General features: G+C 42.5%; 3 protein-coding genes across 4 annotated transcripts in view; 2 read left to right on the forward strand and 1 right to left on the reverse strand.

The window, feature by feature from the left end:
* The window catches only part of Kctd9 (potassium channel tetramerization domain containing 9), a 30,136-nt gene extending 18,935 nt beyond the window's left edge, over positions 1-11,201 (forward strand). Inside the window, exons 7-12 of one of the 2 annotated variants that reach the window (XM_036199358.1) lie at positions 2,197-2,264; positions 2,371-2,466; positions 3,150-3,299; positions 6,567-6,672; positions 7,298-7,431; positions 9,232-11,201. In XM_036199358.1, the coding sequence (XP_036055251.1) occupies positions 2,197-2,264; positions 2,371-2,466; positions 3,150-3,299; positions 6,567-6,672; positions 7,298-7,431; positions 9,232-9,348 (671 nt within the window). In that variant the 3' untranslated portion in view covers positions 9,349-11,201. The remainder of the gene's footprint in view (positions 1-2,196; positions 2,265-2,370; positions 2,467-3,149; positions 3,300-6,566; positions 6,673-7,297; positions 7,432-9,231) is intronic. The other variant, XM_036199359.1, reaches the window with a different exon arrangement.
* Positions 11,202-11,246: 45 nt separating this feature from the next.
* Positions 11,247-17,846, forward strand: Gnrh1 (gonadotropin releasing hormone 1). Its single transcript, XM_036199360.1, has 3 exons — positions 11,247-14,794; positions 16,196-16,291; positions 17,626-17,846. The coding sequence occupies exons 1-3, from the start codon at positions 14,642-14,644 to the stop codon at positions 17,665-17,667; spliced, it is 291 nt and encodes a 96-aa protein (XP_036055253.1). The 5' UTR covers positions 11,247-14,641; the 3' UTR covers positions 17,668-17,846.
* A 6,300-nt stretch (positions 17,847-24,146) lies between these two features.
* Positions 24,147-27,158, reverse strand: part of Dock5 (dedicator of cytokinesis 5) — a 191,672-nt gene continuing 188,660 nt past the window's right edge. The window contains exons 51-52 of the mRNA XM_036199166.1: positions 25,858-25,958; positions 24,147-25,280 (exon numbers count right to left, since the gene is read on the reverse strand). Coding sequence (XP_036055059.1) covers positions 25,176-25,280; positions 25,858-25,958 — 206 coding nt within the window. The 3' untranslated portion in view covers positions 24,147-25,175. The remainder of the gene's footprint in view (positions 25,281-25,857; positions 25,959-27,158) is intronic.

A 27,158-nucleotide genomic window follows, 5' to 3' on the forward strand; every position in this document is an offset into this window, starting at 1 on the left:
TTGTGAACCAGGTTTCATTATCTGTATTTCTACTGGTCTGCTCTTCTGAGTTTCCAACAATATTGCTTATTAGACTCCATTTACAGAAGTTTTAGTGTTTTCTACCCTGCTTTCTCAAATATCCAGTTTCTCCCTACAAACTAGTTTCAGAAGCTTAGATCCTCAGGTCAGGAGCATCACACCAGTCACGCCACTTTCTCTGATACCAGTGTTCATGTCTGTGAGTGAGGAACGCTCCGGGCTACATCTTATACACCATCTTTAATAAGGATAGTTTCCACCCAAACATTTTTATTTTGCTTCCAGGTTCCCCCAAGTCATCTAATACTTTGAAAATAATATACAGTAGTCTTTCTGAGACTGAAGTGGCGTAGTGGAGCTGGAGTTCCAGTCCAGGTGTTACTGGTGCTGGTGAAAAATAGACCGGACATCCTTTCAACTGTCCCAGTGTGGGGGTTTTTGTGTGTTTCTGGAGGTTTTAATTCTAAACCAATAATTAGCAAGGAAGCCATACCACATTCCCCAAGAGGGTCTGGTTCATACAAAAGGTTTTGGTGAACTGAGAATGAGGCCCAAGAGAGCCTCTTTATTCTAGGTTTTTATAAAGATTGATACTTTCACTGCCTCTTGGGAAGGATGCAGAGAAGGAGCCCTAAAGCTGGGCAGGGAACACATGGCCCCATGAGTGTGCACCTGAGGCTGGGCAGGGAACACCTGACCCCATGAGTGTGTGCCTAAGGCTGAGCAGGGAACGCATGACCCCATGAGTGAGTGTCTGCCTAAGGCTGGATAGGGAACGCATGACCCCATGAGTGAGTGTCTGCCTAAGGCTGGATAGGGAACATGTGACTCCATGAGTGTGCACCTGAGGCTGGACAGGGGACACATGCCAAGTTGACTTTTGTGTGTGTGAGCTTTGCTCCTCAGCTGTATGGCTGGAAGTGGAGATTGGCTTTCCCAGAAGAGATTATTTTCTTCCTCCCAACTGCTTGGCTGTTCGTACTATTTTAGAACTGATGGAGGGATTAAGTCTGTTGGTTTTGTAATTCCCAAGTGAGTTTAGCCAACAGAGCATTTGGAACATAGAGCTAACCTGTACTCTAATGAAAAGAGTCTTCTAAAGTGCGTGCAGATGTGTGCCTATTTAACCATGCCTAGCAAGTGTGTGATACATAAAATCCCCTTACCATTTAGAAAGAAGAAAGCGTAAGGGACTGAATTACATTGTTATTTTGTGAATTTGACTTAAACTGTTACTCATTTTTATCATTTTCTGACTCATTAAGCTATTTATAGCAAACCTAATCAGATTATTCACTCCATTAATAAAGTAGATGAATTGTTAAGATTAAATAAACTGTTTTTAATTTGACTCACAGTAAAATCACCACTAAATTGATATTAGGAGTATATAGTGTTAAGGTTTTTTTGCTAATGGCCTACTTAACTACCAACAGAATCTAGAAATATGACAAGCTTTTGTTGTAATTTATTAGTTTTCTATTTTTTTCTTTTGTGGAAATATGTGGGTTTTTTGTTTTTTTGTTTGTTTGTTTGTTTGTTTTTTCTCAGAGTCTTACTGTAACCCAGACTGACTGGAAAACTCTGTGTCCCAGACAATCTCCCAACCTTGATCTTCCTACCTCTGTATCCCAAGTGATGAGATTATATCTAAATCTGCCTCAGAAAAACCTGCTTTCAAAATATTTTTCAACATTCTGTAGGAGCATTCTAAACCACAACTACTTGTTGTTATTAATAGACCAAGCTTCTACTCTTTAACTAGGGAGATGGCTCAGCCAGTAAAGTGTTAGCCTTGTAAGAGTCAGGACCCAAGTGTGAATAACTGGAGTGGGTTAAGGGCCACTCAAGAAGTTGGGCATGGCAGCCTGAGCTTGAATTCCCAGGGAGAGCTGAGACAGAAGGGGGAGGCTCTTTGGAAGCTCACTGCCGAGCTAGCCCAGCCTGCCTGGAGAAGTTCCAGGAAATGAGAGATGTCAAACAGAAGGTGATCAGCACCTGAGGTGGTCCTTTGCTTTTCACCCACATGTACACACAAGCACACACATAAATAAATAAGCAAATAAGCCTGCTGTGGAATCTCTACACTGTTGTGAGAGTTCAACAGAAAAAAAAGTTATGTAAATATCAAAGTGAATTGTTCTCTGTGAAAGTCACTGCTTTGTATTTTGATAGGCGTGCTAGAAGAAGCCAGGTTTTTTGGTATTGACTCACTGATTGAACACCTAGAAGTGGCCATAAAGGTAAGACATTTTTTAATCTTGGTCAGTATTACACTTGTCCTAAATATCACCCCATGACCCCCATTGATTTTTTTTTTTTTTTTTTTTTGTAAATATCTTTTTCAAGAATTCCCAACCACCAGAGGATCATTCACCGATATCCCGAAAGGAATTCGTTCGATTTCTGCTGGCCACTCCAACCAAGTCAGAGCTGCGCTGCCAGGTGCCTGAAGCAGACCGTTCACTGCACGAGCTATTCATATCCACAAGTCTAAGAGCAGTTTCACAGTCCTTCCGAGTGTCTGTCTGTTTGTTTATGCAAGATGCAGTCTACTTATGAGCTGTGCCTTTGATTTCATTTTAAAGTGGCTAGCGCAGAAGAGATGGAACAGCCTTTTTTCTCTCTGATTGTGCTCCATGTAGTTCTTGAGTAACATGGAAATTGCAGCCATTTTTTAAGGTTGTGTGCATAGTTACTGTGTACGTGGCTGGTCAGTGGCAGAAACTTGGTGTCTTACAGCATTACAGATTTGAAGACACGACAGTATGCATTTTTTCCCTCTTAAATAAGAGGATTGGATTTTAGAATTAGTAAAATGATCATTATCCAGTTTATCACAGTAATGGCTATCAGCAGGTATGTGACAGACTATGGTCTCTCTTTAGGATGTCCACCTTTCAATGTAGTGTAGCCAGCTCTGTCCTAATATGTGGAGAGGAAACTTCTTTTATGAGAACCCATAAAAGCCACAGACGCCATGTACACTCAGTTCCATTTGCTTATGCTGATAATAAACTCCAAGCGACAGCCAGTGGCTTCTGAAAATTTCAGTGCTTAATTACAGTAATTAAATTCAGTTCATACAGACAGTTCCAGCATCATGACAGTCTGCTTTTTAATTCCAGGGCCTAAACTTCAGTGGTGCTGATCTTTCCCGTTTGGACCTTCGATATATTAACTTCAAAATGGCCAATTTAAGCCGCTGCAACCTCGCACATGCAAATCTCTGCTGTGCTAATCTTGAACGAGCTGATCTTTCTGGATCAGTGCTCGACGTAAGAATCGTTCTTTAGTCATAGGAAAATGAAAATTTACTGTTGAGCATTCTCAAAGGCAGGAATTGTGTGTTTCTTACAGAGTGTTTAATTCAACACAGATAGTTGACCATGTGGCTGACACTGAGGGGGGCCTCTAAAAGTGGAATGGGTTAGTTTTATTCATATCCTTTGTGAAACATAGACCTAAAAAGTTAAATCCTGAAATGAGGTTTTAAGTTCCCCAAAGTAGTAGACTAAATTTGTCAGAACTTATACTATTTGCCAACTTATATGTAAAGCCAGAAAGAACGTGAAATCCATTGACCCTCGTTTGTGAATAGGAAAGAGGATGACTAGAAGTATCTGGAGGGGGGTCTGAAGTGGGTGTGGTAGACATTCCGGAAGTCAGCATCTCCATGGTGCTCTTCCTTTCTCTACACAGAGGTGAGAATACGTTGTGTATATCTGTTTATGCACACGTATGTATGTAGTAGTCTCCTGGGTGATTCTGGGATTAGAGGATACATACAGAGCCAGTAACTATTAGTTCTTTATGTCAGGGCTGTAGTCTGCTTTATTAAGTAAGCTCCAGGTATATAACATTTTGCTTTTGATAGTTATTATATTTTTGTTTTATTTGTTAGCTCAGCCTATTTACCATAACTTCTATATCAAATATAATTTTAAAAAAATCAACCAGTACACATCTTAGATACTGCTACTCTTTTGGTTCTACCGCAGGCTGAATGGTCCAGTTTCAAAACAGGCAAAGACATAGACCAACGGCATAAAGACAAGTATGAAGGATTTAGCATTCATTGACATGCTGGAAGACTGCTTGGTTTGGGTAGGGTCAGAAAAAGATAAGATAGATTTAGTCATTTAAAACAACTGTTTTTCAGATCCATTTAATTAAGGTGTTCTCGTGAACTGAGCCATAATGTTATCTGTACACTAGGACTCAAGGTTTTCATTCTCCCTTCCTTAAATAATGTATATGAAGGCCAGTATATATTTCTGACAAAGTGAAATTCCTTATATAGGAATATATGTTAATAACTGCTAATAAAATTGGCTTATATTGAGGAGGAGTGCTGAGTTATAAGCTATGAGGTCAAAGCTAATTTCTCATTGCCTTTGGTATTTGAAATGGCCGTTGATTAATAGCCATGAATATTGATTGCAATGTCCACAAAACATGGCATGTGCTTAACATTCTGCCATAAAGGGTGCCCCTATGGCTCCCACCTATTGCTGAACTTCTCACCCAGTTTATAATTTTGCTTCTTTCCATCATAGCCCTGAACCTTGGTGGAGAAATCCTCCACTTTGACTGTAAACCAAAGGTGGTCTCTGTTGCTGTCCTGTTCAGGAGTCCATTCCTCCCATCATGCCTAGGGTGTTTCTTCTGCATGCTTTGCCAGTTTTTCACTTATCTGACTGCATAGAGGCAGATGATTGACCGCTTGTGTCCACCGCATATTTCCAGTACAGCCTTATGGATTGGTGGGAACTTAGAGTGCCAAGAGCTGGAATGCTTGCTTAGTTCAACCTTGTTTTATAGGCTGATAATCTGTAGCCTAGAGGCTTGCCAGAGGCCAGCAGCCAGTTATTAGAGTGGGAACTAGAATCTAAAGTGTCTTTCCTTTGTATTTGTCTTTCTTTTAAAAGGACTGTTTCATTTGGAAAACACAAAATGTTTTAAAAAATTTAATAATGGAGCAAATCTCCACTTTATCTTTGTCCATTAGCCTCAGCAAACACTAACATGAAGTCAACTTTTTTTTTATTTGTACCTTGCCACAGAATATTTTTACATAGCACATTACTTCAATATGTATGTATGTATGTATGTTCAAAATATATAGGTCTTTATTTCTTAAAGATAAGTGTCATTTAAGAAATATAATCTCATTATATATTTTTAAAATAACAGTAAATGACCTAACCGGTTTAATCCGAAACATTCCCTCTCTTGGTAATGCAAGACAGTTGTTATGACTATGGTGCTGATGTTATTAGCTGAATTGCACATTCTCAGCAATGACAACCTGCTCCATATTGATGAGGAGAAGGTGAAGTGCTTTGCATGGTTTAAAGATTGAAAGTTCTACTAGTTTCTCTTGTATTTCCTTCTTCATGAGATCCTAGAGCCCAGCCCTGGATGTAGACTTTTACCTGCAGAATTACCTGGGAAATCTGGGTAAATTTCATGTGTCTTATTCAGGAGTATTAATAGAGGAAAAAAGCAAAAACGGTGACATTCATTTGTATATGGCAACTTCCTGTCTTGTTAGATTTTCAGGTACAAACATCTAGTCATCCTTTAATTATTTTGGTCTCTTAATGTCCTTATTATATCATCTACCTTGGCAGACCTTCTATACTTCCTCCTTAGGGCCCAGGCATGGAAAGATGGGAGTATGCAACTATTTGTCCACTGGATGTCAGTGGAATGACCTCTCTTGTCTCATTTTACTTGAAGTGACTGTAAGCTGAGTAAAATTGCACCTATAAACCAAAGATCTTCCTTAATACGTGTGGTTATAACTTGTTTTAGACAAAAACAATTATCGTGTATATTCTACACTATAAATTTTAACACACTCAGCTTCTGTTTTGATTGTCACAATTGTAAAGAAGTATATTAATGTCAGTTTTACAGAGACACTTATCATTTTAATCAGTACCTCATAGAGTTCAGGCCTTGAAAGCAATGACTTAAAACTCACATGAATTTTCTAACTTTCTACTCTCCTCATTATGCATTGTTCTCAGGGTTGGCAATGCCATGTAGCAGTGGGTGATATAGAAAGACTCAAGAAACAGGTGGTTAGTGTTGTACAGATAAATGATGAGGCTAATGGTGACATTAGTGTCCTGGCCTCTGAAGTAATGGGACATCAAGGTTTTTTTATTTCTTTTATGATTAGGAAGAGAAATTCCATCCCCTGAGTTTATGTCCTCCTTATTTCACTTACATTTTGAACAGTATTTTGTGATGTCTCAGGCTATTTATAAAGATAAAAATAGGCTGTCATAGTTCAGATTGCATAGCTTCTTTATCGGAACTCATGTTCTATGCAAAGTGGACATGCTGTTGTTAATTTCTTTTAATATAGCTTTTTTAAAAGTTCTCAGTTTCATTAAAGGTGTCTTCAGGATAAACAGAAAGTAACAAATTGCAGATGTGTTGGCTTGGGCCTTTCCTATTAATTTCTTTCTTATTGCTTGCACAGATATTATCAAGTTTAACCCTTACAGCCGGGACTCTTGTGTTCACAGTGTGCAAATCTCCAGGGAGTCAAGATGCTCTGCTCAAACGCAGAAGGCGCATCCCTGAGGCTCTGTAATTTTGAGGATCCTTCTGGTCTTAAAGCCAACTTAGAGGGTAAGAGCCTGTCTGCCTGTTCTTGCCTGGTTGGAAACCATTAAGTAAAAGTAGTTGCTCGAGGTGAAACAGGAAGGCTGTGGGCAGAGCTTCCTCTGAGAACTGGAGAGTCAGCACCCAGGACACAGGAAATAATGCCACAGATGTTTAGTTGAAAAGTTAAATACCAACATCTGAACTTTTGAAGAGAATAAAATATTCTTACGTTAACAAAAATGAAGAATTTCAGGTTACCCTGTAGTGTTGTGTCAGGTTTTAATACTTCGTTAGCGTTTTGTTGTATGTGAATTGGACACTTTATTTACTTGGATTTAGGTGACATGGTACTTGTGTCTCCATGATCATGAATTTATAGAGGCATATTACAGAAGTGCTAATTATCAAAAGACAGTGTTGATTTTTCCCATATAAAGTATAGTCCAAACATTTTATTTTATGCCATAAGAAAATAAATCGCCACCACTGAAATCTATATTGCGAGTTGGTTAAAAGACAGATTTCATGTTTATTTCCAAACTTGTGGAGTCTTGTCTCATTCTCCTCCCTTAAATCATCTTGTACTTTTGCTTCCAGTGGTTAACTGTAAATGTTTTTAGGTTAAACTCCCCAAACTTGCTTCTTGCAGGTGCTAATCTGAAAGGCGTGGATATGGAAGGAAGTCAGATGACAGGGATTAACCTTCGAGTTGCCACCTTAAAAAATGCAAAACTGAAGAACTGTAATCTCAGAGGGGCCACTTTGGCAGGAACCGACTTGGAGGTGAGGCTGAAGTCTCTGATGAGTTTTAATGAGGAGCATTACTGGTGGGATCATGCAAACTTACTGACATTGTAAGCACAATAGTTGGCTGTGAAGCTCACTTAGCATGGCAAGGTGGCTGGAAGGTTATTGCCCTTTCTGTGGTTTTTTTCTGAAGGTGGGCATGGAGACTCATACCTGTAATCCCAGCTGAAGTGGGAGGATTGGAATTGTGAGCCTAGACTGGACTAAACAGTGAGACCCCACAACCCTCCTCCCCTCCAAGAAATGGGGTAGCAGGGACCAGAGTTAGATCTGATCTGTTATCTAAGTTACAAGTACCAGCTCCAGATGCAGAGGCAGACTAATACGGTGGTCAGTTAGCACTGATTTCATTTATCTTTGTTTTCTTGGATGTTGCTCAAGATATACTACATTTTCATAAATTTTAATTCCAAACAGAATTTAATGGGCCAGATTATTTTTTAAACTACTTGAGAAATGTAAATCATGGGCTGGAGAGATGGCTCAGCCGTTAAAGGCTAGGCTCACAACCAAAACTATAAGAGAAATGTAAATCATTTCCAGGTTTAAGATAGGTTCAAGAAAAGCCCATTTTAATCCGGCATCTTGTTCAGTTTGAATCTCAGCTTGAGATTTTTTATTTTGTCTATTATTCTTCATAAGACCTGTATTCTATGTCTTCTTGATTTATAGATTAGGTAGCTTGTTTGTTTGCATATAAGAACTCATATAGCTTGGGCTATATATGATTTTCTTTTCTCAGCCCCAACAAGTGCTGGAATCATAAGTGTGTGCCTCTATACCTGGCTCAGTGGCTGCTGTCTACATAATGCTGTCAAATGCTATTTCCTGCACTGACGGGTGTGTTGTGTGTCTGTGCTGTTAAGTACAGTGGCCAGTTAACCACTTAGTTGTTGGACATTTGAACTTGATACCACTGAAACACTCTTCTAAAGAAAATTACTTCATTTTAATTTATTTAAACTTAAATAGCTACATGTTTTTGGTAGCTGTGTTCTATTGAACAACATGACATGTGGCACAGAGAGAATTGTATACGAAAATTTAGATTACTGTAGACTTCTTGATTTGTTTTGTTTTAGCCTTGATCTCTTGATAATTCTTAGGATCCAAGCAGCAAATTCCTTTAATGGCAAAAGGAACTGGCTTTGCACCGTTAATGTAGTCTTTTCAGTTCTTTTTTATTTATGTTGATGAGTGTTTTGCCTGCTATATATGCCATATGCATGCCTGGTGCCCATGGAGGTCAGAGAGGGTATTCAATGGATCCCTTGGAACTTGAGTTGCAGATCATTGTGAGCTGCCATGAATACTGGGAAAAGCATTTAACTGGGCTGGCTTACACTTTCAGAGGCTTAGTCCATTATCATCATGGCAGGGAACATGGTGGCAGGCAAGCATGCTGCTGGAGAAGGAGCTGAGAACTACATCCTAATCCATAAGCAGAGGGTCAGGGGAGAGGGGGAGCGAGTGTGCGCCTGGCATGGGCTTTTCAAATCTCAAAATCCACCCCTAGTGACACACTTCTTCCAACAGGGCCACACCTCCCAATCCTCCTAATCATTTCAAACAGCTCTACTCCCTGGTGACTAAGCATTCAAATATGTGAGCCTGTGGGGACCATTCTTATTCAGACCACCACAGTGCATTAGTGGAAGTGTTTCAAAATTGGGAACACTTGGAAATATTGTTCTACTGTGTCCAGAAATAACTTTACGGGGAACCAAGTTCCATCCTAAATCACTCGAGCTTCATGAGTCTTGTTTTGTCTTATAGAACTGTGATTTGTCGGGGTGTGACCTCCAGGAAGCCAACCTGAGAGGTTCCAACGTGAAGGGTGCCATATTTGAAGAGATGCTGACACCATTACATATGTCCCAGAGTGTCAGATGAGAGCGGCAAGAGCTGGAGGAAGAGGTCCCTGATGAAAAACTGTCCTCATTTTCTTTGTCCATCCATCGAGTTGTCCAGAGGAGATACCATTGTAAGGGAATTGGAGGCAAATGCCTGTTCCCAGAGGTGCATAGGGGAAACGATTGAGTTTCTCCGCATTATGACTGTAACAGAAGAACACTCTGTTTATAGATGTAGGGAAGTAGATCATGCTGCTGCATTTCCAGTGGAGGTGGGGCATTTGTCTGGTTTCTGACCAGGAGTAGTATCTATTATATTTGCTTTTATATAGGCATTGTGTAGAAGTACCATCTTGGTTTAAGATGCATTTGAGAATTTTAATTTATGAAAAGCACAATATATGCAAATATATTTATTGAACACCTAGATGCAGTAAGGATGTTTACATTGTTAAATGTCTTGAAAACTGAAGAGTTGTTCGGGTTTATAAATAGCTTTAGTGATGCCTTCCCTCTTCACATCCCTATCATCATGTGAGTGTGGTAAGGGTAAGACTCCCTATGACTCTTTTCTGATTCATTTCTGTAATGTTTACTTTTTAAGAAAAAAAAAAAAAAACAGTAGCTAGATTTGAGTCATAGTCTGTCCTCACATTTTGAGACAGGATGGAAGGAAAGAGCTTGTAAATCATTCTGCAGGAGAAGGACGGATCCACTAGTTGCTGTAGCTGTGCATGCCTCAGCTTAGGGCGAGTTCCATTCTGCACCAGATTAGGTTGCTCTGTCCATTCACTAGTCCAGTTCTCTGGTCAGTTATCACAAGCATAGGAAGATACTTCTGAACCAAAACACCAAGCTGTATCTTCAGCACAGTTCATATAATGCCAAGTAGTTTATACAGGACCAGCTTAAAACAGATATTCAATCTAAATCCACTGCAGTTGGAGCTATAAAGTATGAATAAATCCTGCAGAGTCCCCTATGAGAAGGCAACATCAGACAATTACAGTTAAAACTCTACCATGGGGACTAAGGAATTCTAAACTGATGGTTTGATTGTAGCCACCAAAAAATTTGATGACTAAAAATTAAGCATTTGACTAGTATAAGCGGCATTATCAGTCAGTAACTGTGGCTCTTAATTAACTTGTTTTCTGTTGTGTTGTTTGTAGGTGAGATTTTAGTCCAGTTTTCTTGAGCAACAACAGCAGGTGGGCGTCCCGGTGTCCTTATGTGTTTTCTGAGCAGGGATAGAAGCTGTGTCCACATGGGTTCTAAATCCTACAGACTGGTCAGCTTGAGGTAGTGAATCATCACAGGTGACCTTGTCTCCTTCAGGAGAGTGGCATGTCTTCATTATTCTGTAGCTTATTCTTCTATCTACATATGCAAAGCTTTCCTTCACAGTAAAGGGCTCACATGCACAGTGGGAGGAGAGTGCTCCTTTACAGGGAGAGGAAAGCAACTTTGAAAATGAATTATTTTCTTTGCATTATTATTTTTACCAAGACAGAGAAGTATTGTATTGAGAGATACCTATTTTCATAATCAATATGTGCCTAAATTATATTTAACTCATTTCACTGCACTCTATTTTCAATAATTATAGACTGTGTTCATTCACTGAATGGTCCTCTGCAGACAGACCTGAGACTGCAAAAGCAGCTGAAAGATGTAAACAGAGTATGCTTGGGAACTGCAGGGTTCAGATCTGATGTAAACCGCATTAATAAATGGTGTGGAACGCTGACAGGCTGTTTCTGCTCTTGCTTTTGAAAGTCAACATTTTCTCCATTTCACATAGTTATTCATGATGGGTCCATGCAAGAGCCAACTGCATAGTGCCCTTAATGGATTAGTTCTGTTGGACAAGCCGTTAAAGCAAATTCACTTCATGGTTTTATGATCCTTTTTTCAGAGACTACCATGCTACAACACTTTTGGTTTTACACTAAGGAAGATATCCAGTGGCTTGTGTTGCTCTGTAGCTGATGAATATCACTGTTCATTTGCTGTATTGAGCAAGAAATATGGTTTTGCCTGAAGTCTAGGAAAGATTCCTAAGAAAGGGAAGAGCTCCAAATAGTAAAACTTGTGTTATCCTTAGCAATGATCATGTGTGCATATAGGTTAAAATAGAGACTTGTGGGAGGGCTGCAGAAAGGTTCTCAGCCAGAGTCAGTCAGATGATTTCCGTTGATAAGATTCAGTTCTCCACTTCAGTAACTGTCTAAGGCAAAATGTGTCAGACTCTGGTCAAATTCTTCTCAACCATTTGAAGGGATTTGGAGTCAGAAATGTAAAGTCATTATGATAGCTTTCTCTATTTCTCTATCAAGACCTATTTGTTCCAGTTCATTTTATGAATGTTATTTATGTCATAAGCCCGCCCCAAGTCAACTTTAAATCATCTTTTATACATGAAAAATTCTGGAATTATATTAAATTCCCCCAAGGAAGTAGTATCTTTAAAATGAAAAGCGTCAAACTACAAAGAAAAGCGGTTTCATTTCAGGATAAAGCATGTTCCCCAAGGCTTCATTCTCAGACCTCTCACTGCCTGGCTTAGTGGTGTGAGCTACAGTTAGCCCCACAGTCCTCCTGCTGAGATTTTGCATTAGGGCAAGAAAGAGGTTGTTCGCCTGTCATTCAGGAAGGTACAAAAGCATTGTGGTCATTTTGAGCTACTTAAATGCTCAAAATGAAGTAGTTTTCCCCCTATAAAAACGTTTTTGAATCTAGAAAAGAAAATTGTGACAATTATAAAGTCCAATTATTTAAACCCAGTTGATCAATTTCAGGTCTTTGGTAAGTTGGCTTAAGCATGCAATCATGAGAGATCTATAAGTGTATCTCTAAGCCTCAAAACCTCACTGATTGCATAATGGCTTAATAGCTTATTTGATGCTGTAGAAAGTAGGACATTAGTTTCTGTCCTTAGGCTCTGTGTGACCTGAGACAAGACTAAGTGTACTTGGGCCAAGGCATATCTGATACTTTCAGTCTTGTGTTGCCATGTTCACAAACTTTTAAAATGTTTTAAAATCGATATAGAAACATTGAGGCTCATTGACGACAGGGGTCCCACATCTTTATCATTCTGTTAATTCTAGCCAAATGCCACAGTTTTGTTTTCGTTTTTTGTTTTTTTTGTTTTTTTTCTTGAGTGACACTTAGAAGCACATCTCTAACAAACAAAATACAGGGGACCATTTGAAGCAAACTTGTTTAAACTTGAGGAGTTCTTACTGAAACCTCACCTCACTTGCACGTTCTAGTGAGACGAGGTCCCACTATTTGTGTCAGAGTAGCATGCTAGTGAAGTTACCTAAGTGAAATGACAGCCACTAAAGTCCCCTGTCATGAGGATCGGGAAGAGATCACCTAGGAAGCCTGAGAGTATTACTTATTCCTAGAAACCCTTGCAACTGGAATTATTTCAGAGAACATGGGGCAATGACTGATGGGGTTAGTATCCTACCATCAATGTGGCCCATCTCAGCTGTATAAAGATCAAATACTGTGTTATTTTTAAAGCATTACAGCAGAGGTAGTATACCAGCTTTTACAATGTATTGTACACAGATAGAGGTTTCATTCTCTATCAGATAAAATATCTTGGAAGCTGAAATCAAGGCGGATCTGCCAAACCTGGTTAAAAGGCCCTCCATTTATTCAGGGACTCACCGAATCTCTATGTGTCGAATGCTGACTAGATGCAAAGAGTTATCAACAGGCAGGAAGCATAGAACTGACTTTCATAGGTTATAGACGGGATAAAGGTAGGAAAACCTTTCTTATGTTCATGTGTGTGTGTGTATGTGTGCATGAATGACACACGTGGGGGTTAGGGGACAGCTTGAGAGAAGCCGTTCTTATTCCACCTTCTGGGGCCCTGGCATTAAACTCAGGTCAGCAGGCCATTTCACCAGCCCTAAACTAGATGTTTTAGATTGGGAACAACAAACACCATGACTATCTGATTTAAAAATTTTCCTTTTACAGAGACGCAAATGCTGAGACTGGCTCCCCAGGGGCTCTGTCTCAACTTTCTGTATTTGTTGCTTAACTTCCCTGTGAAAGTGTGTGTGTGTGTGTGTGTGTGTGTGTGTGTGTGTGTGTGTGTGTGTTTAACTTACCCAAGCTATTGATTTTCCTTGAACTCTCCATAGCTCTTCCTCAGGGGAGCACAGCATAGCTGGATTTTAATCCCTTAGAATGGTGACTTCCACTGTGAAAGTTTCAGCTAAGATCTTAATGACCAGGTTTAACAGATAGACCAGCAGGTGTCCCAATTACACTCGCCATTAAAAGGCTTTTGGGGAGGATTTGAATGTTATTATTAAAACCATCGTCTGTGCTGCACTGCACCTCGTCATCCACCAGCGGGGAAGATTTCAGTGTCCCAGAAAGAAAATTCGTATAAAAAGGAAGCCAGGAAAACAGAAACACCGCAACACTCAACACACCGAAGAAGCTTGGCATCCCTTTGGCTTTCACTTCCCAACAGGTAAAGTTCTTTGTACTTCTACCACTATTTTTAATGCTGCTTGTTACTGTATGTCGAAAGGGTACTTTGCACTCAAGGGTCAAGTCTAGATGTGATGGTATCCAAGGAAGCCTTGCCCTTCACTGAGTGACCTTCACCAGCCTTGGGGGAGATCCAACCTTGGAGGAACCTAGCAGCTCATGGCCCAGTGTTGGACATTGATTTTAGCTTCATCCCCATTAGATGAAATTAATCTGGAGGCAAGTTTCTATCAACTAACTCTAGGCTAACTTGGCAAGGGGGCATTTGAGCTAGGTATCTCCACCTAGATCAGTATAGAGTTCTCTCTTGGTCTTGAACCTGGTCCGACCAACTGTAATGTCTAGATGGCAGACAGGAACAAGCCAGCAGTACCACGGGGCAGCCGTTTAAAGTCAAGCAACCTCTTAGTAGAAGGAGGAGCTGCTTTTTCAGAGCTGATGGCCCAGTTCTAACTTCCTGAATGACAAAGTGGAGAACTGCTTGTAAGGGGGAGGGTACAGGCAAAGTGAATTTGGTAAGGGATGAATTATGGGTTTCACGTAACCAAACACATAAAAATAAAAATGGGTTACGATGCCACAAAAAAAGTGCTGAAGATGCCAGGATCCAGTACGAGTGCTTGTCCCCAATGTCTAAGATGCTCAAGACAGGCAGATGCCCCCGAGTTTCATTGTCTGCATGACATCCCAGCGCATGACTCCCTCTGCAGCTGCTGCAGGTGAGTGGTGCAGATGCTGGTCTCTTTGCTCTGCACTCTTTATTTTCATGCACGTCGGCCTGGGCCTGTCATGATTGTGTCTTGATGTCCGTTAGAGTGGAGATGACCCCCAAACTGACAGCTGCTGTTCTTCTGCTGAGTCTGTGTTTGGAAGGCTGCTCCAGCCAGCACTGGTCCTATGGATTGCGCCCTGGAGGAAAGAGAAACGCCGAACACTTGGTTGATTCTTTCCAAGAGGTAAGCTTCCCCGCACTGACTCACTTTGAACTGTGTGAGCCGTGCAGTGCAAGCCCCAGCGGCATTACTCAGTTTACCCTAGATGCTGACTGCAGTGAGACTTCATGGAGTGGAAGCCAGATTCCTCCTTGTACCTTTGCCAGAGACAAAGGACACAGACGGCAGGACAGATGTGAAGAGAGTGAAACACCAAGTTCATGATGAGGCACCATGCTCTCAAATATCTATCATTAAATCAGTACTCTTGTATAATTCACCAGTAAGTGTCTATATCAAGGACCTAGTAATGTTATTTCTTGTCACCGATAGAGACATTAGAGAGCCTGAAGAATGTTTAACTCCATGAATTATCAAACTTAAGATTGTGAGGTGGAAAAACGTACTAGATTTAATTTCCTCCAGATTAGGCTGCAGTACCAGCACCAGCATTAATGTCTGGACACTTATCTTAAAACTTCACTTTAGGATGGGGACGATTACATGAGAGGAGCCATTTACATTAGCTGATTAGTCCAACCAGTAACTCAGAGCTGAGAAGAAACTTGGCTGAGAAACTTAACCAAGATATCGTCTGGTTTTGAAGATCCAATGAAGCCCCAGAGACTGGAGCCAGTTTCATTTCTGTTGTGGTAAAACACACTGACCAAACGTAACTTAGGAGAAAATGGTTTATGTGGCTTATAGTTCCAGAGAGTCCATCATTGCGGAGAAGTGAAGGTAGGAACTCAGAACAGCTAATTATATCCATAGTCAAGAACAGAGAGAGAATAAATGTATGTATGCCTAGTACTCAGCTTACTTTCCAGGACCCAAAGCCAGGGAATGGTGCTGCCCACAGTGGACTTCATCTTCCCATATCAGTGAACAGTCAAGAGAATCCCCCTAGATATGCCCACAGGCCATAGACAGTCTCTTCCCAGGTGATGCTACAAATTGACTATTAAAAACAACCATCACAACTCCACCCCTCATCAATTTGATATACAAACGTACCACTTTAAGCTAGTTCAAGGATAGACCTGGATCTCAGCTCAGTCTGGGATAGAGTGAAGCACTGTTTGAAATACAAGGAAAGAGCAGCAACAACAAAAACAACGTAACAAACAGAAACCCAGCCTAATCAGGACTGTAACACTTGCACTTTTTGTGTGCTCTCTGTTGGTGAGGCTCAGAGTACTTCACTCTTGTCTGAGAGACCACCATCTCTTCTTGCTGTCTGCATCTCCTCTGTACTCCAGCTCACTCTTTAAAAGTGCATCCATAGATTCCCCAGACCTACAGTTCTCCAGGCCTCCCATTCAGCCTCAATGCCCAGTCCTCTCCACAGACAAATCTTGATGGAAATGGAAAACTCTGTTTTGTTTAATCTTCATCTCTGAGAATCTCATTCTTTATCTCCAGATGGGCGAAGATGTCGATCAGCTGGCAGAACCCCAGCACTTCGAATGCACTGTCCACTGGCCCCGCTCGCCCCTCAGGGACCTGCGAGGAGCTCTGGTGAGTTACTGTGGTCACCAGAAAGAGAGTCAGAAAGGAGCTTGGATACAGTGACCTGCCACCACGTCCGAGCTACCTGAGTCACTCCTGCAGCAGGGCCCTCAATATCTTACACAGTGACCACTCTGCTTAGATAGCACTCATGTTTGGAAACTATTTTTTGTTCTGAAATAGATTTAAATGTCTATCTATATAACCATTTATCCTAATCCCAGATTCAGCCTTTGGAATGATCAGCAAATTTCTTCCCACTGTAAGTCTCCAATTTTTCAAAGAATATTCAGCCCCTCAGCTACTCATTTCTGAGCTGATTCCTGCCCTCTGCTTGATTCAGCTATTGCTTCCAGGACCCTGGGCACTGTAGAAACCAAGAACAAGGCTCTAGGTCACTCCTCTGCTTTGGATCACAATATTCCAAACTTATAAAGTTTATAACTCAGAGCCACAGGTTTGACTTGTAGCTTTGTTAGGCCTACGTGCCCACCATTCTCATTCTCTCTCCCCTCTCTCCTCTTGGTACTGGGTATCGATCCCAGGTAAGATCATGTTCTGACAGGAACTGTACCACTGGATTATGTCCTTAGCCCTCCTCCTACTTAGAAACTAAATCCTTTCAGTGTGAGATGGAGTCTCACTTTCTCAGGCTGGCTTCAGACTTGCGCAGCCCACGTTGGACTTGAACTTGAGGTTCCCTTCAGCCTCCAGAGAAGCTACAATTACAGGGGTGTGTAGCCACTCCGGCTGTGATATTGGTTGTGTTCATGAGAACAGAAGTAGGAAACAAACTGAACAGGAAAACTGAACCTAGAATTGAGTGCCAGTGTTCGGGGGGGCTGCTTTCCCGCTCATTCACGGCACTCAGAAAGCGTATAGCCAACTGCCAGTTACTCAGAGGAGCAGGGAAATCAATCCTCAAGAAATCATGCATGGAGATAAGGAGGATTGTTAAAAATTTTCTCCATTGACTTCAAATTCCACCCAGTGGACAAAGATGAAGGTAGGCAGACGTCTCTGTTTCTTTCTTGTATAAGCTTGCTTATAGCTCAGTCAAAATAATGAGCTGAAATTCCCTAGACATGGCATCCTGAAGGACTCCAAGGAAAGGCCAATTTGACCCAGATCCTTCCTCACAATGTCATCCTTTTAGCCATGAATGCAGATTTTAGGATGTCTACAGCTCACAAGACACTGAATGCCATGTTTCTAGTACTTTTGAATGAATGACAGATGCACCTATTCTTCTTAGATCTAAATTTTAGAAAATAAATGTCAGAAACAATGAAATTCAGCTAGTTATTCCAAAATGATATGCATGTTACGTATTTTTCAATCAGGAGAGTCTGATTGAAGAAGAAAGCAGGCAGAAGAAGATGTAAATGCATTGACCCTGAAGGATCCACAACATCCAAGTATAACGTGGACATTGAAATTTGTGACCTGTTACAGAGCTGTACCTGTGTGGCTTTCAGCATTTTTATGCCCAGCCGCGTGGATGTCGTAATAAAATGATGTGTTGTGGATCAAGTACTGTAAATGTGATGTGCCTGGTTCTTGAGCTCAGGATGTTTTTTAAACTTATTTTTCTTTTATTCTTTGTGTCTTTCACATCATGTATCTTGATCCCATTCATTTCCTGTCCTTCAATATCTTCCCTCTGCCCTTTCAACCCCCACACCAAATAAAATCAGATTTAAGAGAAAAAAAGAAAATTTCGTCATGGAAGCTGTAGTGTGACACAGTAAACCCTTTGATCCACATATCTTACTTGCAAGTGTTCACTGCAAGGAGTCCTTGGTCGGGTTCGAGGCCTCTGGTTTCAGCTACACCATCAACATTGGGCCCTCACTAGGACTCCTCTTGGATATCCTGTTGTTGTCCTGTGTTATGTAGATCCTGCAGCTTTGGGGCTGCAAGATCAGCCCCTTCGCATGCTCCTGCAGTTCATAAATGAGGTGGATGTTGGGGCGAGCCAACTCCTAACCCTGTTTCTGGGCCTGAGTAGTTGCAGGATTGGTCAGCTCACCACCACCACCACCACCACCATCACCATCATCATGGTGAGCTCTCCAGCATTGCCCTGGCTAGTTCACCCCTTGCAGTGATAAGCAAGGGGCAGGGCCAGCTCTGTTTTCATGCCCTCAGAGTTGGCTTTCCCACAGTTGCACTATCAGAGCCAGCTCTCCTGTTGCCCAGGTCAAGTGCAGGGGCCACTCTCCCAAGTGTTGCAGTAGATGAGGGGCAGGCACAGCTCCCTAGCTCTTATGACCTCAGGGCCAGCTCTCCCATGCGCATGTTCTCAGCAGGTTCGCCCACATCCCTGTCAGTTGGGTCAGTTCTACAGTGCTGCCCAGGAGAGGTGCAGGGCCCTCTTTCCCAAGTGCTGCAGCTGGTGAGGGGGAGGATCAGCTCCCTTGCCCACCACGGGTGTCGGGGGCAAGATGGGGTGGATGCAGCTCTTCAGATGAGAAAGGTGGCAGATGGGAAAGAAACCACAAGGATGTGGTTGACCAGGAGACGTATTCCATGGCTCATATCCACCCTGAACTCACAAAGAGAAGAGAGTGATCATATACTGGTTGAGGTCAAAGGAAGCTAGTTCACCTAGTTCCTGGTTTCTATGGAATAATAACTGCATTCTGACTTCTAACAGTCAGGTACACCCACGGCCCCGTGTTCCTGCTGCAGGGAAAGAACTGTCCTCCCTCTCCAAGTCAGCTAGAATCAACCCCACTGATGCAGAGCAGAGGCAGTCTTTTGGGCTCCTGGTCCAGTGCTGCTCCTGGCTCCATATTGTCATGCCAGGTGATAGGAGCTTCAGGACTACTTCAGTTTTCTATTGCTGTAGCAAAATCCCTGAGGCTAGGTACTTTAAGGAAAGGTGGTTTCTTTTGGCTCATAGTTTTAGAGGCTGAACTTGGGAGGCCATATCCGTTACATCGTATCATAATCTGGGGGACAGCATCATGTTGTGGAACTACACATCATAGTGGTATAGGATGTTCACAGAGGATGCCAAACACTGGGTGCTTTCACTTTATAACTGCCTATTCTCACAGTGGTTGATTTCATCTCACAGGACCTCACTCACATGAGACAGGCATTAGTCCACTCTGAAGTGCTTTTACCATGATCCCAAGACCCACTTCTTCCTAAACATTTGACAACTGTGGGAATAGGCTTCCAGAATGTGAATCTTTAGCACACATACCACATCCAAACCATAGCAGGGGCCAGGGCCTAACACTGTTTTCCTTCCTGAGAACTTTTGTATTTAAGAAAAAGAAGTGTACACAGTCCACTGGCTAGAGAACCTAGTGGCCCCTTGTCTCTTGGGCCACCTTTCATCCTCCACAAGGACAAAGTCAGGCTTCATGCTAGATATACATGCACAAATGTCTTCAAGTAAGATGGGAACTAACCACGACTGTCCTCACTTTGAAGTGATGGAACCGAGGCTCAGGGTTTAGGAGAGCCACTCAGTTCCACTGGATCTGCACTTACCACTCCCTAAACTGCACAGCAAGGAACAGCCAATGAAACTGAGCCGTAGGAGGCTTTGCTTGTAGGAACAGAAACAGGAAACTGGGGCTGATCGTCAGCTTGGTTCTGCTGTGGCCACATCATGAGGTCCTAGATGTGACAACATAATTCTCAAACATCATCACAACTTCTAAGGAGCTATGGAACCACTGGAAAAACCCAAATTTCAGCAAATACCCATGGAATATTGTAATTTTGATTATTTTAAAAAATAATACTGTGATTGGCAAGTAGAAGCCTACCATCTTTCATGAATGTTTTGGTTTGTTTTAGACAGTTTCATGTTGTTCAAACTGGCCTTGAACTTGCTATTAACAATCATATATATTTTTTAAAAGCAACAGACTTTCTTATACATTATATTTGGAGCATTGGGTTTCTGCTATAAAATATCATCTCTGGGGATAAAAAGGTGTTCATTCAGCTGCTTTTGCTGTTACAGACCTGGGATGACACATGGCAGTTTGCAAACCTATTGGGTCCACTTAATCCACAGATGGCCCAAAAGATCAAGAGGAATAGAGAATAGTAAAAACATTACCTTTACTAAATGTTAAATCTTTCCCTCTACCCTAAGACTTTACCCCTCAGTGTAATGTGTGTAATGTGTAATGTATATATATCAAATGTGTGTGTGTGTGTGTGTGTGTGTGTGTGTGTGTTATATAAGTGTAACAACACTCAGAGATTCTGACAGCAGACAAAAGTAGACTTTCTCAGTCGGAATACACCTAGCCAAACAGTCACTCAGGCCTTGGGATGTGTACCACCCATATTTTTAATAAGCACACATAGGGTAACCCTTCGATGCACAGACAACAGGACATTACTTGTTGTTAAAAGTGACAGATTAATTGGACCAGCATAGATCCTCTTGCTTTATCCACTTACCTGTGCCTATTTATCCATGAAGAACACATGAAACCTGCACACATGAAATAAATTCCCCTCAGAAAAATTTCAGCTCAGGAAACAAAGGCATGGATGGGCAGGGCAAAAAGAAATGAAAAGATTGCAGATTTTATTACTTCTGTTTAAGACAGGCACCATGATCCCACAGTATGCATTTCAACAGGCTCTGTAATGAAATGAGCCAGAGCGGCCCTGAGGATGAAGTGTCTTGAGGGGGCTGTCAGTAGGGAAAACCATTAACTCCATGATCTTATTTTAATAATCTAAAAACAATAACAAGCTAAACACATAGTAAACTTTAAAATACATTTCCATTTTTAATTTACAAAATAAATAACAGCAAATATGAACAAAACGCTTCAACACACATCTCCCTAACTGTCCATGTTCGAAATCCAATTATTTATAAAACCATGTCAAGGAATTTTACCAGGACTCTGGGTGAACAATCCAGGTGACTGAGAGATGAGCTTGGGCATGTATGTGGGAAACCAACTGTGGATGGATCTGAAGAGTCAAACAGAAGTTAATACCCCAGAAGGAAAGCTATTCCTCTCATAGGTAACAACTAATGGTTTGACTCTGAGCCTACCCAAAGAGAAGCTTCACTTTTTTCAATTTTTCTTTCTTCTGCTGTACTGAGACTAGAACCCAGGACCTTGCATGAGCTAAGCAAGTACATCTTCAGCATTTCCAATAATTCTAAACAACATACTTAGAGAGGAATGAAAATGTGCAAGGAAGCAGTAGTCATCAACTTCCCAAAGTACACAAGGAAAGTGTGATCCTTAACAAGGGACCGGAAGTCTAGGCACAGCAGGCCAGATGGGCAACTCTGGAGACAGGCTGCTGCAGAGAATTAGGACAATTTGAACCAATATCTAAAAAATTAGATGCTAGACTCATTAATAGCCACAAATCTTCTGTTCACAATAGCCAGGCCTAGGAGGCTCAAAGCACCAGTAGAGGATGCAAAATGTGGATTCTAGTTCACAAAGCAAAAGCCTCTGAACAGAAGTCCTACTTCACTTGTTTCCTTAGAAAAAGCCTGCCCAAGTCCATTGCAGTCTCAGATACATACCAGACAAGGAAATGGACTTGCGATATGGTACATCACATCTGCCATCCTGTGCTGATGGGACAGGTCTTATCCCCTTTTCATTATACCTGAGAAGTATGAGGGTGAAGGCACAAACTTGGAAGGAGCTCCCAATTACGTTTCACAGAAGTGTGCCACTGGCACTCAGGCACCTTCTGGGATATGGGAGTCATGTCTGTCTGAGAAAAGGTCACATGGTGTCCAGTGATTGAATGATGCCTCTGTCTGCACGCCTGTGATGTGAGTACTCACTGTATATAGGTTGAACTGCAAAATGAAAACGTGCCCCTCAATCTGGAGGCAACTGGAAGGGCAAGACTTAACTTGGCAGTCAGTGGTGAGGTTGGTTACCATCCCATCTCAGCTCCTGTGAGATACCTTGTTTTATCCAAGGTGGCTAAGTGTATCATGGCTGTCCCTGGCTGGAGTCAAGCAAGGGGTGGGGATGGAGGGTGGAGGCAACTCATTGCCAAGCAGCCTTATTCAGGGCTTTCCTTTTGATGCAGTGCTGATTTCTGATCCAGTATCACACTAGAGTTAACTGTGTAACCGGCTGTTTCTACTGAGTACACCAAGGGGCTAGTACCGTGTCTGGCCTTCAGTAAGTGCATACTGAATGAAATCTTTCTTTAAAAAAAAATAATAGTCATCTCAAAGCAAGACAAGTCACCATGGCAGAGAGGGAATGAAAAAAAAGTGATGTAACAATACTACAAACTCACAAGCCATCAATCAATACTCATTCATAAGGATTGTGACAGTCTCAGGGCTGATTTCAGTGCCTTTCAATACCTCAGAGGTCTTAGCAAGGGCAGTAAAAACTGGTCCTTCCTGCCCTCTGCTTCTCGTCCCTTCTATATTTAACATCATCGCAGTCTTCAATTTTAGGACAGATAATGGTTTTTCTTTTAATCAAATTAACCCCTTCTTCATCCATGGCTTCTGTGCCAGCTACTTTTATGACAACTTGATACAAGCTAATCATAGCAAGAGGAACCCTACGACAGCTTCCCAAAGAAGTGAATCTCCCAGTGCCCTGGAAATCAGTACCTACAACATCACCCAGAGTCCTTTGGGTCAAGGCAGCTGAAAGCTATTATTTTCATTAATGTGGAAAGGGAATCATGGGGGAAATGCCTTAGTAAAAACAGGGGTGGGGTGGGAGGAGGGACACCTCCAGCTCTGCTCAGAGACCAAACTCACAACTGCCTTCTACTACTCTGCAAGAATAGGCTGGGGACTTTTCCCATCCCATTTCTGTGTTTCCATGGCAGCCTGCAAAGCACACCAACATCTTCATATCTTTTCTAGTCAGTCTGTTAGAGTTCTTCTCAGAAGTCCCAAGCTCCATGGATGCCCTCTATTCACCCTTCTGGAGCCTTCCTGCTTCTGTGCAGGGCTTGGATCTTTTCACTTAAAATGGTCTTCAACTCTTATTAACTCTTCCATGCAAATGGTGCCCAAGGCCACCATCTTTTAGGGAAGAGCTGCAAACCTGAATTCACCCTCAAATACCATGAAGAAAAATGAACAGTATCAAATCCTACCCAGGTCTAGGAGAGAAAAGAAAGTCACTGATTGCATGACCCATTCTACCTTAATGGCCCCCCATAAGCACCTGTGAGGGAGGTAATGCCTCCACTTTCAAAAGTGAGGAAGCAAACACGCAGAGAATTTCAAATGTGAAGTTAATGGTGACATCTGGGACTTCAGACCAAAGCAGTTTAAAATTTCAGAGCCTGTGTGTTTTTCACTATCACATGAGGATGCTCCTTGACGGAAGTAAACAATCGAGATTCACGTGACATTTCTAGGATATGCACACTAACTTCTCTAGTGCTGTGCCAGGCATGTCTCTGGCTTTTGCTTCCGTGAAAGGACCTGTGCAAAAAAAGCAGCAGGTAGGCAGGTGCAGATCCTCACAGCTGAAATCCCTCTGTGCACTTGAACTTGGAAGAACAGATTCAGATTCAGGGCAAGGTCACTGACAGATTCTAGCATGTCCACGGCAGACCCAAGCCACACAGCAAGCAGCTTTCAGTTTTGCCATCAACACCTAAGTCTGAGAGCACTATCTGGGACTTTGCAGATGCCATTCCAGCTTGGGGCTAGGCACCCAGGACTTTGTTAGGGGTGTCTTTGGGGTCTACAGGTTATCTTGGGTACATCCTATGTGAGCAAACTGGGCTGTTAGAAAAAGCCTATAGTCCACTTTCTGTGTGTAGCCCCAATTTCCTTATGTACAAAATGAGGTGTGTGTGTGTGTGTGTGTGTGTGTGTGTGTGTGTGTGTGTGTGTGTGTGAGAGAGAGAGAGAGAGAGAGAGAGAGAGAGAGAGAGAGAATTTTAAAACCTGCTTAACTCACAACATCTGTACATCTTGTCATCATTTATGTGAACAGAATATTTGGGCTTCCAAATCACCCTAGTTTTTCCTTCTGAAAGGAGTATGGACATTAGTACCATTAGCAAGCAATCGAATTAATTCTATGATCAAGAGGAATAAATAATCAAAGGGAGTATTGCACTGTATTCTCCAGGGTAAAAATCAAGTAGCAGGCAGGGACCACCTCATCAGGCCAACAGGGTCTAGAGATGTAGGACCATAGTTCCTAGGTTCCTCAGAGCCCAGGATTTGAGCTCAGAGGAAAGAAGAGGAGGAGAAACAGAGTACAAAACAGCTTCAAAGGAATCCAAGGCACAGCATGTGACTGCTGCATGGTGAGGACCATTCATCGGGAGAGTGCCAGAATGCAGAGTCCACGGAATCTCAGAGAAGCCATCCACACCCAAGAGCCGCCCCACCTCCGATACCCACGTGCTCTTTCCCTCAAAGGAGACAGCAGACATCAGGGAAAAAAGAACCATGGCAGCTCCTGGAGTATGCTTGGTGTCTGGCTCTTTCAGGAGGTTAGACGGGTTAGGGATGCAGGCAGGAGAGAAGAAGTCTTGAACACAGCAGTTCAGAAGCAAACTGAGAAATCCACACAGGAGTCAGTTGCTGGGGCTGTTCTCCCCTCCACTGTCACTGTAGGAGAGTTGTCAGTGGTATCTGCAGATCCAGCAAGTCAGCGGTTGAGGCCAACATGCCATCATGGGACAAGGCGAGCATTTCTTTGTTCATGTATACAGATGGCCAGTTCTGGAAGTTCCATGGGCTGAAGGGGATGTGGCACAGCCTTCAGACGGACAAAGCAGTTCCCAGTGGGGAATCACCTTGATACAGGAAGCAGTGCTGGCAGGGAGCCCTGCATGGTGGGCCATCCTCTCTGCGGGTGCTTCTCAGGCAGCAGTGGTCCAAGGCACTCAGAGGTGCAGAGCCAGAGTCACATTGTCACTGAGAGCCTGGCTCAGAAGAGAGCATGCCTGACTTTCGCGCCTTTGGAGGGGGTGGGGGTGGAGCTTTGGCTTCTCTCCGGACAGGCAGGGGGGGTGCAATCTGGGGAGGAGACACACGAAATTACAAACAGTCCTCCTTTTTATTTCCGGTCCATCCTTCTCCCATTCCACACATTCATTCCATTGTCAAGTTGATGAGTATTTACACTGTCTATGCAAGACTAAAGGGAATGATACTCTTATTCTCTTGAGCTGAACTAACACTCTCTCCTTCTCTCACTCTCTCAAGGTTGCATCACCGACACTTGGGTACCTGGCACATACTTAAGAAGTGCTTAGTAAGTATTTGCTGAAAGAAGGATGAAACCCGTCTGAGTCTACTGCAGAACCACCACCTGTCATCCAGAAGTGACACACTGGTATGAAGTTGAACTCACTCATCTTACCACCAGTGTGGGAAGCAGAGGCCATGCCTCCTTCAGTCACATGACCAATGAAGCAGGCTTCCAGCATACTTCCCTTCTCATCTCCAGAGGCTTCAGGAGTGAAGCAAGCGCCTGCTACAGTGTGTGGCCACGTGTGTGGGAAAGCCTGTCTAACGCAGTGTGGACAATCCAGAGCTGCCTACCCAGGGGTGGTGCCTGTGGCCACACCGACAGTAACCTATAGATTCCTACCTCAGCTGAGTTCCTCTGGCTGCTTTCATAGGGCTTGCTTTTGGGGGGAGGTGGTGGAGGGACGGCAGCCATCAGCCCATCTGTCTGCAAAGATGGGGAGCCTGGAAGTGATACAAAGGAGACAGAGTGAAGAATTTATTCTGACTCTTCATAAAGATAATGCTTGCCACCAGAGCACCTATACCAGCCTTATACACATCGCTGTAGCCATTTCTGAGGTTTCTATGGAAAGAATGGGGAAGACCTTGTACCCTGGCCAACCCCAGTTGCTCTTTAATTCCCCAGAAAGCTGCACATGGAATTCTGATGGAAGCATAAATTCCAATGTTGAGTCTTTTTTTTTTTTTTTTTTTTTTTTTTTGGTTTTTCAAGACAGGATTTCCCCTGTGTAGCTTTGTGCCTTTCCTGGAACTCACTTGGTAGTCCAGGCTGGCCTCAAACTCACAGAGATCCACCTGGCTCTGCCTCCCGAGTGCTGGGATTAAAGGTGTGCGCCAACACCACCTAGCCCAATGTTTACTCTTAAGCTAAGGATGAGAACATTTTCTAACTTTAGGGAACTGTTCTCTGTTGTAGAATATTATTTTAAGGTGTGTTACTTTTGTTTATTTTGCATTTGTTTAACTCTGTGAAGCTGTGTTACTGTACCTGTCTAAAACACCTGATTCTTCTAATAAAGAACTGAATAGCCAATAGCAAGGCAGGAAAAAGGATAGGTGGGTTTGGCAGGCAGAGAAAATATATAGAGAAAGAAAAAGAAGAAAGTAGCCAGAGAAGGAGGGGGACTCCAGAGGCCACCCACCCACCTCTACATCAAGCCAAGAGTAAGATTTACAGAAGTAAGAGAATGGGAAAAACCCAGAGGCAAAAGGTAGACAGGATAAGTTGTTAAGGAAAGAAACAAGCCAAGCTAAGGCCGGACATTCATAATTAGGAATAAGCCTCTGTGTGTGATTAATCTGGGAGTTAGGTGGTGAGCCCACCCAAAGAGCCAAAAAAAACAAACAGTTCTCCAATGTACTCTAAGTATTTAGGGAAACATGTACATTCTGCAGGAAGCTTCATCTGGCTGTATGTAACTCTTGACTCTATTGGCACTGGCGGGCATGTTCTCCCCATGCCTCTGCACTATGGGAACCTTTGAGTTTGTCTGGAGTGCCTGGCTCCAGGTTAATAGCAGCATGCAGGGTGGGTCTGGCTACTCAGTGGTAACTTTGTAAGTGACTTGTGGTTGGAAAGGGGACAGGCAGACCCTTAGGATTGCTACTGAAATAAGCGTAGCCCCAAACTCCAGCCTTCTG

The sequence above is a fragment of the Onychomys torridus genome, chromosome 9, assembly GCF_903995425.1.
Source record: "Onychomys torridus chromosome 9, mOncTor1.1, whole genome shotgun sequence".
Lineage (NCBI taxonomy): Eukaryota > Metazoa > Chordata > Mammalia > Rodentia > Cricetidae > Onychomys > Onychomys torridus.

What these genes read in the sequence shown, in the direction of transcription:
- Gnrh1 (XM_036199360.1), top strand. Translation starts at nt 14,642, where the DNA reads ATGTCCGTTAGAGTGGAGATGACCCCCAAACTGACAGCTGCTGTTCTT. An exon ending in TGGTTGATTCTTTCCAAGAG is followed by an intron (nt 14,795 to 16,195) that starts GTAAGCTTCCCC and finishes CTTTATCTCCAG; the next exon opens with ATGGGCGAAGATGTCGATCA. An exon ending in GGGACCTGCGAGGAGCTCTG is followed by an intron (nt 16,292 to 17,625) that starts GTGAGTTACTGT and finishes TTTTTCAATCAG; the next exon opens with GAGAGTCTGATTGAAGAAGA.